This window comes from Perognathus longimembris, chromosome 6 (genome assembly GCF_023159225.1).
Source record: "Perognathus longimembris pacificus isolate PPM17 chromosome 6, ASM2315922v1, whole genome shotgun sequence".
Taxonomy (NCBI): Eukaryota; Metazoa; Chordata; class Mammalia; order Rodentia; family Heteromyidae; genus Perognathus; species Perognathus longimembris.
The window spans coordinates 56,791,512-56,805,181 of NC_063166.1; the positions used below are offsets into that span (position 1 = coordinate 56,791,512).

General features: G+C 38.6%; 1 protein-coding gene and 1 pseudogene across 2 annotated transcripts in view; both read left to right on the forward strand.

Annotated features, from left to right (window-relative positions):
* The window catches only part of Sel1l2 (SEL1L2 adaptor subunit of ERAD E3 ligase), an 84,934-nt gene that overhangs the window by 56,973 nt on the left and 14,291 nt on the right, over window positions 1-13,670 (forward strand). For both annotated transcript variants that reach the window (XM_048348779.1, XM_048348780.1), the window contains 5 exons: window positions 2,711-2,779; window positions 4,312-4,389; window positions 10,065-10,127; window positions 10,671-10,758; window positions 13,130-13,278. In XM_048348779.1, the coding sequence (XP_048204736.1) occupies window positions 2,711-2,779; window positions 4,312-4,389; window positions 10,065-10,127; window positions 10,671-10,758; window positions 13,130-13,278 (447 nt within the window). The remainder of the gene's footprint in view (window positions 1-2,710; window positions 2,780-4,311; window positions 4,390-10,064; window positions 10,128-10,670; window positions 10,759-13,129; window positions 13,279-13,670) is intronic.
* On the forward strand, window positions 8,660-8,750 carry LOC125354039 (annotated as a pseudogene).

Here is a 13,670-nt window from a genome sequence, read left to right on the forward strand (position 1 = left end):
CTGATAAAACTGGGATTTTCATAGAGCAATGAAAAACCATATTCATTAGAGAGAGAAAGAGAGAGAGAGTAGAGGAGGAAGAGAGAGAAAAGAGGAATTAAACTAATAAAAACTTTCCTAACATGATGCCTGGGACATGCTACCTCTCATCCTAAGACACTATCAATTATTAAGATAAACTTTTATTTAAGGTTCTACTGAGAAAGAAAAAAAAGTGTGAATACAAACTTACATTATAGTATGTCATTGGTAGTAAGAAGTATCCTGCTTAAAGTGAAATAGGGGAATCTAGGTACCCGTGGCTTATGGCACGCTACTCAGGAGTCTGAGATCTGAGGATCATTGTTCAGAGCCAGCCTGGGCAGGAAAGTCTGTGAAAATTTTATCTTCAATTAGCCAGAAAAAAAGCAGGAGTAGAGCTGTGGCTCAAATGATAGAGCTCTAGCCTTGAGCAAAAAAGTTTGGGGACAGCACCCAGGCTTTGAGTTCAAGCCCCAGGATGGGCACAAATAAGAGAGAGAGAGACAGAGAGAGAGAGACAGACAGAGACAGAGACAGAGAAAGAGAGAGAGAGATGGACAGAGAGGAAATATATATATATATATATCTTAGAATTTGTGAATAACAGTGCTGCAAATACATGAAAGATGGATGGGTGCTTATCTTTACTCTTAATAACTACAATATCTGAGCTGAAGGGTCCAATAAAGATTGACATCCAGCTCACTTGCTTGATTCATAAGCATTCATCCATTCATTCACTCATTCTTGAAATATTGTATGGACAATTAACATTAAGCATTTAACTCTGCTAATGTAGAGAGAATTCACAGGAATCTCATAAACCAGTGGATGACTGCTATGACAGGGATGGGACAGTGTCCTGAAATCACAGAGAAAAAGAATCTGAGTGATTAAAACAAACCCTGCCCATAACACGAGCTGCATAAATACCACACTTCCCTAGGGGCATATTCAGCCCTGGCTCACAGAGATATTTAAGAGTCTACAGCAATACTACCCTGAGTATGTAAATGGGAAAGGCATTCAGAAGGAGTATTTTTATTTGCCATATTAGTGTTCTCTAAGTTGGCAAATCATACACTGCTTAACTTTCTCCTATTCAATTAAAACTTAGAATATTCTAGACGTCTTAGCTTCAAGACTCTAATGCTCATAAAACTGCAACAACTTCTGTTTCCTTCCAACTAAAATAAAACTCCTTAGACTAGTTTTCAAAGCTAATGCTCTTCTTTTTTGCATCGTAGCTTTTGGATATTCTGTTTTGGTGACACTAAACTAATTTCAGTTTCCTGGACACAGCTTTGAAATTCCCATCTCTGTTCCCTTGCTTGTGATACTGTCCTGATTTGCAATGATCTCTGTTATTGATGACTCATCTCTGTCATTTATGAGGACTGTTACTTTAGCCTACCTCTTTACACCAGGGACACAGAGTGTAAAGAATATGAGAACTACAATCAGGAAGCTTCTGGGACTCTGGTATTGGTTGCATGCCTCTGAGTGTCATTAAACAAGATCAGATAATTACAAAGATGGTGACACTGAGAGGATTAGAAAATAAAACTTTCATATGAATGCTTAATAGAAAACTGGGCATAATTTCTATTCTGTTAATCAATATGCTTCTCTTTTTGCTATTCCTTTTATCCTATCACCTGCAATCTTATAGCTATCAACATATATTCCTTCTTTTCAGCACAATAGTCAGAGAATGTAAGGAACCATCTTCTTGTTCATTTATGAATCACCTACAATATCTAACATACAACGAAGCATACAGCAGATTCATCCAGGTTTTGAATAGAAAAATGAAGATTGGAAGAGACAGATAGATGCATGGCATAATGAAATTCAGCCTGAACGTCATTTTATGTTCATAAGATAGCCTCACCTCAGTAACAAGGAAGTGGCTTTCAAATTAGAGGCCAATGAATTTCCATATGAATGATCTTATACTTTATTTTCTCTGTAGGCAGTAAATCCTCTTCAATCAACCTAGCTTAGACTTAAAAAAAAAAAAAAAGAGTCCTGTCCTAAAGTGTAACTTTGGAAAGTCTTTCCAAGTAGCATTCCTGGAGTTGATCCCTATTTTATTACTCCATGTAGTTTCTAAGGGATTTTCTAGAAGATAAGGGTGAAGCCTAGACAATGTAGCAGCAAGAAACAAAGTTAGCTCTTAGATATTCTAGACTGAACGTTTCACTTTATGTTATAAATGAGATGAGAATAGAGGTTTTGTCCAACTCCTATGTCATTTAGAAAAAATTATCTGCAAGCAGTCAGGTGTGTTTGGTCTTACTCTGCTACATAAACATTAGGGACTCTGCTAACTCTAGTAAAAGTAAATACACAGTGTTAAGAGAGAAACCCAGTTTTTCAAAATAATGGATTATTTAGCTCTGAAACCAGGACTCATGTCTTTCTAAAAATGCACGTGTCTATATTGCATGCCCAATTGTGAGAAATAAGTCTTCACATTCTAAACTTAAATATGTGATCTGTATATATACAGACACTCCCACTCTTCAGGTTTATGGTTTAAATAGCACTTAGAATCATGCCATGAACAAAGTGGGCATTTCATAGATATTTTTGAAGGCAGATTGCAAGAATAAAGTTTGAATCAAAAGCCATTTTGTATAATTAACTTGTGATTGGCAATAATACTGTTTCTCTTTCTCTCTAGAAAGCATTATACTATTTCTTAAAGGCAGCAAAGGCCGGGAGTGCAAATGCGATGGCATTTATAGGAAAGGTACATATTTAACTTCATCAATACTTTTCATTTCTTAAAGATCTAATAAGCTGAGGATATATAGCTCAAAGACTGAGCTCTTTGCCCAATATACACAAGGCCCTAAGTATACACACACACACACACACACACACACACACACACACACACACACACACACACACAAGACAGAGTGGGGAGGAAAAGAAAGGAGGGAAAAGAAAGAAGGGAAAAAAGGAGGAAGAGAAAGCACCTAAGAATGATACCCACTCATTGAATTCAGCACATAGCAGGACAGGTCTGTAGACCTCATTCATAGTAGCAACTCAACATGCATTTGGTGGAAATTGGAGGTAGTCTTTTTTTCTTTTCTTCTTTTCCTTTCTGTCAGCTGTGGGGCTTGAACTCAGGGCCTGTGCTGCCCCTGTGATTTTTTTGCTCAAGGCTAGTGTTCTACCACTTGAGCCACAGCACCTCTTCTGGTTTTCTGGTGATTAATTGGAGATAAGAGTCTCATGGACTTTCCTGCCTGAGCTGGCATCCTCAGATCTCAGTCTCCTGAGCAGCTGGGATTATGGGCATAAGCCACCAGTGCCCAGGGAGGGTAGTATTCTTGAGGTGAGGAACAAAAACAGCCTTGAAAGCATATCAATGCAGATACTTATAAACTGCCATGTTGAATTGAAACTTCCTTGCACAACTTCTGAGAGATGATATTTTAAAAAGAAAAAAGCCAGGGGCCAGTGGCTCATACCTGTTATCATGGCTACTAGGTAGACTGAGATCTAAGGGTTATGGTTGGAAGCCAGACCAAGCAAGAAAAGCTAGTGCCCAGGTCCTGAGTTCAAGGCCCAGGCCCAACATGGAAAAAAAGGTGAAGGAGAGAGAGAGAAAGAGAGAGAGAGAATATGCACCTAGCTCAGGCTCCTCCATGAGTAAATCTATGAGCTTGTAACTCTCCCAACGCCATCACAAAACAGGAAATTCAGATTAATTGAGCATCAGAGACTGATACAACCAAGGGCCTCTTCCTTCTACTCCTGGAAAGAGAAACAGCTCTGTTCTTTCCAGGTTTTCTCTTATGCCTCCTCTAATAGAAGGTGTTCTCTCTCTCTAAAAAAAAAAAAAAAAAAAAAGGTTCTCTCTAAAGCCCTGATGCACTCTGTCCTGGAAAGAGGACTTTCTCCCCATTCCACAGTGTTGCCTTTGACTCTCTGCAACTAAGTTGCCTGACTAACCACAAGGATGGAACCCAAGCTTTCACAGGGGCTACATAAAATAATTTAGTTGCCAGAAACATGAGAAAACACAAATAGGATCAGTTTCTTGGACAAGGTCACTCTGAGACATATGAAGTAGATGGTACCCTTAGTTGTGTTTTTTTATTCTATTTTTTAACTGAGGTAAAATTTACATAAAATTATTTCAAAATGTATAACTTGGTGGCAATTGCTGCATTCACCATGTTTCACACTCCTTACCTCTAGTTTGCAATTCTTTCCATACCATCAAATTCTTTTGTTTACACGTCCTTTTAATTTGTTTTTCTCCAGATGTATTTAGAGGGGAATGCTGCAGCACCACAAAACAATGCTACTGCTTTCAAATATTTTTCCATGGCAGCTGATAAGGTATGCCTTTGAGTCACTGCTCTAAATACCCACAAAAACCCACAAATTGGTCTTTACTACGTGCAACTGCTACTCAAGAGTTAACTTCAAAGTCCCAGGTCCAGAGAGTGGGTCTGGAAGAATTTTATATCCTGGAGAAATTCCTCGAAAATGAAACACTAGGTTGGGGTGAGAGAGCTAGGACTTATCTTCTTGATAATAGAAAAAGGATGGTGACTTCTGCTGCTCTCACAGGGGCCAGCAGAAGGCCAGACAGAAGCTTGGCTGTCTTCTCTGTGTGGTAGATAAAGCCGTCTAGCCTAGGAACAGAAACTAAAATAGATGAGGACAGAGGAAGGGAAAACTCAATCAATAGCCACAGTAAGCTCCTGACAACCAAAACCAAGAAATGTCCATTTTTCTCTCCTTCCCAAAGGCCAGAGCTGCCCTAGCCCAGGAAGAAAGTCAGGGCAAGATGGTTTTTTAAAAAAATTATTGCTGTGGAAACAGTTTGGGGCCTAAATTCTAGCTCTGCAACTTACTGCATGACCATAGACTTTGTTAAACTTTGTGTTTCACTTCTCTATAAAATGGGAATATAAGGTTTACAAGATAGTAACACATCAGGCAATATTTAAGGAGTTAGTAAACATGTGCCTCATATTGTGAAACACTTAAAACATTTACCATAGAAAGTGCTGGTGTATCAGCTGTGATCATTCAAAGCCTGAGATCAGTTAGATACAGTGAACTTTGAAGTATATCCAAGGTAAAATGGATTAGAACTATGAAGGAATGTAGGATACAATTGGCTTCCTATATCCCTGTTCCTACATCTAAAATTCAACCAAGCATGGGACAGAAATATATTTTAATTGTATTGTTATATGGGAATTAAATCACAAGGTATAGAGAAGCCACATTAAATTTTTTTTCCAGTCTTGGGGCTTAACTCTGTGCAGGGGAACTATCTCTGAGCTTCTTTTGCTCAAAGCACTCTACCACTTGAACCACAGTGCCACTTCTGGCTTTTTTGAGTAGTTTATTGGAGATAAAAATCTCACAGACTTTCTTGCGCAGGCTGGCTTTGAACCATGATCCTCAGATTTCAGACTCCTGAGTAGCTAGGATTACAGGGGAGAGCCACCAGCATGCAGCAAGAGAAGCTACATTTTGAGATATTGAATTGGGAGCCTTTATTAGAAAACCAACAACTGCAGGTGGACTCCTGTCTCAAAGACCTGTAACCTGGACTGTAGCTTGCACAAAGCTTTTTTTTTTTTTTACCAGTCCTGGGGCCTGAACTCAGAGCCTGAGCACTGTTTCTGTCTTCTTTTTGCCCAAGGCAAGCAGTCTACCACTTGAACCACAGCACCACTTCCAGCTTTTTTTCTGTTTATGTGGTGCTGAGGAATCAAACCATGGCTTCATGCATGCTAGACAAGCACTCTACCACTAAGACACATTCCTAACCCTACACAAACCTTTTAAAGACAAAAACCACATGTTTGGAGTGGAGACCCAACCCAACAAAAGTAGACCATATAGGGGAAGACCCAAGGCCAAGCAAAGCAAACCATATAGGGAAATAATCAAGGGTGGGCATTCTCTATAGCAAAGCTTTCCTGGGGATAAACAGCATGACATCTGCATTTTGAAGAATAGCTTATCTTACCTCTAGGTTTTTCAGAGCTGGGTGAAAAGCCCCTACCACCCAGCAAGACCCCAGGATGGCTTTAAGAACAAGATGATATTATTTAGACCCAGTATCCTTATTTCAGTATCTACTAAACATGTACAGTTTTTATTTTGTTGTTATTCCTTAAGCAATAGAGCAATGCTATTATACAGCATTCATATTATATTAGATATTATAAGTTAGCTATAGGTTAGGAGGATGTTCATGGGTTATATATAAATCCTATGCCGTTCTACATAAGGGCTTGGAATATTTTGGTACTCCATATCTTGGAAGCCTTGAGACTAGTCCCCTGAAGACACCAAGCACCAACTGTGACTTGCTTCCATTGTTGAAATCTTTGCCTTTTGTTCCTAAGCTCTGGGAGGGTGGTATCTGTCAGACAAGAGTCAGTAGATTTACTCTAATTTTTTTTTTTTGCTGGTCCTGGGGTTTGAACTCAGGGACTGGGTGGTATCCCTGAGCCTCTTTGTGCTCAAGGCTAGTGCTCTACCATTTGAGCCACAGCACCACTTTTGATTTTTTTTCTGAGTAGTTTATTGGAGATAAGAGTCTCATGGACTTTCATGCCCAGCAGGCTGGCTTTGAACTACAATCCTCAGATCTCAGCCTCCAGAGTAATTAGGATTACAGGCATGAGCCATGGGTGCCCAGCCAACTCTGAAACTCATATCATAAAATATGTTCTCATCCCAACATCCATTAGCCTAATCTTCACAAATAGCCCTGGTAAACATTCTGTTCCCACATAGTAGGAATCATTTTGTTGGATTACAATTTTATAATGCAATACCAACAGTAAAGATGTGGTTAAATCAAGAATATTCTTCATTGTTCTCAGTTTTTAAAAAGCTTATATGCACTGCTTTAGGAGCCTATTTACAAATGGCAAGCAGCTCAGCTTGTAGTTGCTGTTCTTGTGGTGTAAATTACTGAGAAGGCTAGTACTGGGCTCCTCTCCCTTGTAATTTATAAGAAATTGTTGCTCAGCAAGACAGTTAACTGGAGTACCATTAGATTAGAAGGACAATAAGGGAGAGCAGATTGAAAAAGAGGTAACCGAATGATCTCTTATAATATGGCAAATCACACTGATCTGTCAGCCCGAGGGAATAATGCCTGGAATCTGGGTAAGTTAACTTCCTTCCCCAGCTATTCAGGGATTTGTAAGCAGCAGTGATCTGAGTTTCTCCTGTTCCAAACCTCAGCTTCCTTTCCTTATGAGAGAAATCTAAATTTTCTTTTAGGTAATTATTCTGAATGGCATTACATGGGCACAACCACATACCCCTTGGTCATTGCCTAGATGCTTTGTTAGATTTCTCATGTATTGCTACGGTTTTACTACTTTAAAAAGCATTGCCTTTTACATTTGTCATTAAGTTTTATCAGGAGTAGGAAACCAAGATATAGGGGCTGGGAATATGGACTAGTGGTAAAGTGCTGGCCTTGTATACATGAAGCCCTGGGTTCGATTCCTCAGCACACATATATAGAAAAAGCCAGAAGTGGTGCTGTGGCTCAAGTGGTAGAGTGCTAGCCTTGAGCAAAAAGAAGCCAGGGACAGTGCTCAGGCCCTGAGTTCAAGCCCCAGGACTGGCCAAAAAACCAAAACAAAACAAGCTATAGATGTTTACAACCTCTTTGTCTTATTTGCTTATAAACATATAATTTAAAAAAGGTTTATTTGGCAGTGAGCCTATATTGTACCATGCTGGACCATACAACTCTGGTTCTCTATATCAAACTGAACATATCAGGCCAACCCCTTCATCTCTGTACTTTTGTCACAGTCCACTCTTCCCAGAGTACCCCATTCCAAGTCCTATTCATCTCCAAAACAGAGCATAGTCCTCTTTCTCTCCCCCTAGCCCTTGCCTTAAAACTTCTTCCTTCCCCACATTCTCTACTGCTGGGAGTCTGCCATTTCCTAACTCCAGTTTCTCTTCTACTGTCTGAAGGCCATAAGGAAGATGAGGTCCTAGTCCATAACCAGGTATATTAAATAGTTGTGAAATAAATGGCTTCATGTCAGTTAATGTGGAAGCTGTAACATGAGAACATGGTCAAGACTAGTACCCTTCCACTTGAATCATAGCTTCACTTCCAGCTTTTTTGGTGTTTAATTGAAGATAAGTCTCATAGACTTTCCTACATGGGCTGGCTTTGCATCGCTGTTCTCAGATCTCAGCCTCCTAAGTAGCTAGGATTACACACGTGAGCCACTGGAGCCCAGCCTTGCAATATACATGTCATTAGAAGTGTTTTAAAAATCAGTAAACTTCAAAAGAAGGGGTGACACTGCCCCAAAAAGGAAATGTACTCATTACCTGACTTATTATGTATATCACCTTAATAATAACAAAACAATTACAAAAAGGAAAGAAAGGAAAAAAATACCAGGTATGGCTCAGGTGGTAGAACACCAGCCACTGAGTAAAAGCATCAGATACCAAGTTCAAGTCCCAGTCTCAGACAAAAAAAAAATTAGTAAACTTTATACCAGAATTTGAACATTCAGATGCTTTTTATATTCCCTCTTTTGTTTGTTTGTTACATACATTAATAGCACAAGAAGGCTTCTTTATTCTGATCCTTTTGTGGTTCCTAAGTGTGATGGTTGGGTTTTCACACCACTGTGAGAGATGTGCCTCCCTCAAATCTTGGCATTATCCAACTAATGGGGGTGGAGGTGATGTAGACATTTAGCTTTTCTTGGAAAATAGCAAGAGCTGACCAGATAGGACTGCCTTCCTGTGGCAAAATCTGGCAGGTGCAAAGTAGCTGAGTAGCTGCCACTGCCTTCAGACTGGAAAGATACGCTATTGTGTCTTGACCTCCTCCATTCTTCCCATCATCTGCTTAATGTGCTCCCTGGGTTACCACCACAGTGCCTGGAGATACCTGAGTTGGTCACTCCTGACATGAAATTCTACACAGGGTGCATTGGGCCTGAAATAGCCAATGAACTTCTGGCTTCTCAGAAGAAAAACCATTTGTTACAGCTATTGCAACATTCTCCTGACCATTCCTCCTTTCCTCTTTTCCAAGCCCCCAAAAAAGTTAAGTGAAGAAAGCTAAGTGATCAAGAATAAAGAAGACTAAGTGATCAAGACTTGGCTTTTTACAAATTGTTTGAGAGAGATAGAAAGAAAAGAATTTTCTAGCTAGGAAGTCACTTTCAAGATCCATTCTTCATCCAGGGTTGATATGCTAAATATCAATATATTTGGGCATGTGTTAGTTAAGCATTACTAAATACTCCCTTCTTAGAGTATTCAGAATATATTCAGAAAACAAATGGTAATTACTTAGCAACAAGTAGATAAGAAAACTTTGGTGATATTCTAGGTAGTCATATTTGAATAAAGAAACATACTTTACTATATGCAGTGGCTGGGTTGAGATTCACAGTCTCTGAAATGTCATCTGACCATTTATGTCCTTCACCTCCTTTGACTAAAGTAGGTAGGACCTGTCTGTATAGACTTTCCCATTCTGAAAAACTTATTTGTCCTTTTGACACCAAGCTCAAATGCTACCCTCCTGGTAAGAGTCCCTCTTCTAGATGATCACAATGCTCTCAATTTATATCACTCCACAAATAACCACATTTGACATGACTAAGAAATGTGAACCACATGTTTGAAATGGCTCAGAGCCCACTAGACTATAAACTCTTCAAGGTAGCAATCATAGTTCATTCACCTTTCATCTTTCACCCCAGTTCCTCCAGTAGAATCACACAGAAAGCAACTGTCAAATAAGTATTAAAGAATGGAGTAAACATTTCACTTTCATTTCCCTCTTTGCTTTTGTAGTTAAGGGAGGTTATGACAGTAGTAAAGGACAAATTAGATAGGAGGTCGGAATAACCATCCAACTGCTTGATTCACATTAATCTCTTGCTGGGCGCATTTCAAATATACTGAATAATTTTATGGTGATTATTATGAATTCTTTTGAAATGTTACTTGGATTTTAAAAATTCTTCTAGGGTAATGCAATTGGTCTTTATGGTCTTGGTCTCCTTCACTTTCATGGAAAAGGTATCCCTGTGGTAAGTTAAATACTTTCACTGTTCTTTCAACATGCTTCTGGTAATTTATCGGGTAAAATTTATCATTCATTAATTATAGGAATTAGTCTCTATTGCCTGCTTGGCTAGGTTATTATATCTGGTAACAGAGTAAAATTATTTAGTTAATTGTTAAAGAGACACAGAATCACTAGCTTTTTGTGACAAGATTAGGAACCTTAATTGTATTTTGGAATGCTAGATTCTAAATAGCCTTCAAAATATCTGTTCCAGATTTTATTGATCTAAAAAAATTATCTTCTTAACCTAGTTTGTCTTTTGAATGACTTTCTCTTAATATATAACAAAACACACTATCAGTGTAGACGATCTGTAATTTATAGTAAAAGTGAGATAATTATTTTAATAGATTCCAATGTAAAAACAAAACAAAATATATTATATTTCTGATGCTATTTAATTAGCCTATAGGGCACTGGTTATATTCTCTTTAAAAGTGGAAGATAATTGTTACCATGGAGTTGTACATATAGCTTTGAATAATAGAATGTAATTATCTTTCAGAATTATGCTGAAGCACTTAAATACTTTCAGAAAGCTGCAGAGAAAGGATGGCCTAATGCACAGTTCCAGTTAGGCTTCATGTACTACTGTAGGTACTATAAATATGACAGCTTTATTTAGAACTACATATGAATTAGTAAATCTGCTACTTTTGTATCACAAATCAAAGGGTTGATGCGAATGCCTGAAACATTCATGCAGCATGCTGAAGATAAGTATGGAAAGACTGAAGGAAAGGGCATCAGCTAGGGGAGGGAGGCAAGAAAGTACAAAGTCAGAGGCTCACTGGGGACAAGGTTAAGTTTGAGATGATAGCTAATGTGGTATCACACACATACCTACAAGTAACCGTGAAGCCCATAAAAAAGGTCAAAGTTGGAGGAAAGGAAGGAAATTAGTATGAGAAACAAAAAGTGAGCTATAATCAGAAAAACAGTAAAAAGTTGAAAGGATGGGCAAAGGAAGGAAGGGGGTATTCACCAAGAAGAAAGAAAAGGTATGATCATAGGAACAGAATATAGACTTCTAGAAGAGAGCTAAAAGGACAAAAAGTATGTAGAGAGCTCCATAGTCTATATATGAATAGCACTTTTGTGAAATGCTATGAAAAGCCTGGTTTTAACAACAACACTAAAGTAATAATATAAAATGTTGAGTATGCTTGGGACTTTATGAGGCAATATGAGAATGTTGGTAAAAGTATTGGACTGGAACGGAAGTCAGATGACAGTGGGTGAGGTTAGGAATTGCAAGTAAGAAAGTAGATAAGTAAAAAGTATTCTTGCAAAAAGTGTGTCTTTCAATAGAAAGATTGAAGAAATCCTTCCAAAATTAATGGGAAAGAGAAAAGTACGTCTCTAAGGAAAAAAGGATTAAGGGAACAAGAACCAAGAAATCATTTCTAGATGATGAGAACCATGGACATAATTATAACCAAAGCAAAGAGTGTATGGGAAAAGTTGGTGGGATGAGAATCTGATTGGATCTAAGTAAAGGCCTTATTATCCATAATAGAGGATTTTTTTTATCCTTGATAACCTAAGGTGGAAAAAGATAATGGGGTGATATAAATAGGAGAAAGATAGATGGGAGCAAGAAAACAAAATATGAAGTTTTCCTCAATGATTTCAGAGGTTAAAAATGGCCTTCTAAGAGCCAACATAGAGGTAGGCGGTCTCAGTCATGAATGTTTGTAAAAATCTTTGGGGAATCTCTGAGAGACAGAAGTGGTTGAGACAAATGTCAAGAGGTCTCAACATGTCTTCACTGAATCCTTTATATCAGAGGTGGAGCCAGGGAAAGAGCCAATTGCATTATCAAGGAGGTCAAATTGGGTCAACATGTCATTCCACATTTTCACAGTGGTCCAGCAGGATGAATGTTATGTACATAGGGAGAGAGGGGTCTCTACTGCCTCTCAGCATGTCTAGAAGATACACTACTATGTACATTCAAATTGAGGTCACACATCTTGTCCAAGACCACACTAGTTAGTAGAGCTTGGATTCAAATTAGAGCAATCTATTTGCTTTTTTTTTTTTTTTTTTTTTTTTTTTTTGCTATTCCTTTCCTTCCCTTCACTTCCCTTCCTTTCTCTTCCTGTTTTTATACTTTTCTTCCTATCTTCCTCTTCTCCTCCCTCCTTCCTTCCTTTTGTTTCTTTCTTCCTTTATTTCTCTCTTAAAATAGGATTTGCCAGGCTAGCCTTGGGCTCACTATGTAGCTCGGACTGGTTTCAAAGTTACAATCCTACATCAGCTCCCAAGTGCTAGAATTACAAGCATGTGCTACCACACAAGGCTGAGCTTTTGCCCTTAATCCATACATGGCATTGCCACTAAAGACCACAAAAGATTAGAGCTGGAAGAGAATTTAAGGACTATCTAGGGAAAGCCCTTTCCTTTTCCAAGTGATGTAACTGGATGTACGCAACTCAAAAAAAACAAGTAATGGGAAAGCCAAGGACAAAAATTCCTGCTGCTGGGAATCTACTGGTTCTCTGTCCCAGCACCAAATACCTCTCCTGGATTAATTAGTTCAGAGCTGGTCTTCTAGGAGCTTGAATTTGCCTGATCCAGGCTACATGTTTGTGGACGGGTGAGTTCTAATAGTCATGGAATGATGGAAACGTTACTAAGATCATGGTGGAGTTTCTTGTCTTCAGTGCCCACCTTTTTCATTAAGTCACGTTTGCCTTAATTCTTATTAACTCGTTATGTCATATGAAGCAGATATTTCTATAAGACAAATGGTTCTATTTTATTCATTTCACAAATAGGTATCAAGGACATATCTTTCCATGTCCTTGCCCTCATAGTAGATTAGAAGCATCTGACATTTGGCTGTTTTCTTTTTCCCATCCTATTTAAGATAGCAGGTATCACTATGATCATTATATCTATAGAGGATAATATGAACTACTGAAACAAACGTGGCTTATAAATATTTTCATTTTTCAGCTGGCTCTGGAGTGTGGAAGGATTATAAACTTGCTTTCAAGTATTTTTACTTGGCCTCTCAGAGTGGGCAGCCCCTTGCCATTTATTACCTGGCAGAGATGTATGCCACAGGAACAGGAGTGTTACGATCATGCAGAACTGCTGTGGAGGTGAATATTGGGCTGCTTTTACAGTTCTTTTCATTAGTCCCACACATGAGGTGATACTGTCCTTAATGTGTTGGTGCCTTTGATTATCTGGCTGTTACCTCTTTTCTTCCACTTGACAGTGTGAACACCAACATATTCCACAGAAGAAAAACAATGATGTGACTTGGATTAGGAAAAGGAGGAAAGAGAAATGATCCATCCTCTGCTGCATTTAGCTTTCCATCCCATTCAGAGCTTGCCTCAGAATTCAGTTAAGGAGCTCTGTTTTCAGTCTTCAATCAACATCACCAGGGCAATTTGGCACTTTTAGTTGGATTGGAAGTTGCTACTTGGGAAACGAATGGCTTGATTTAGCCTAGAAAATGTGGCCCATTTCTTTCCAGAAAGCAGAG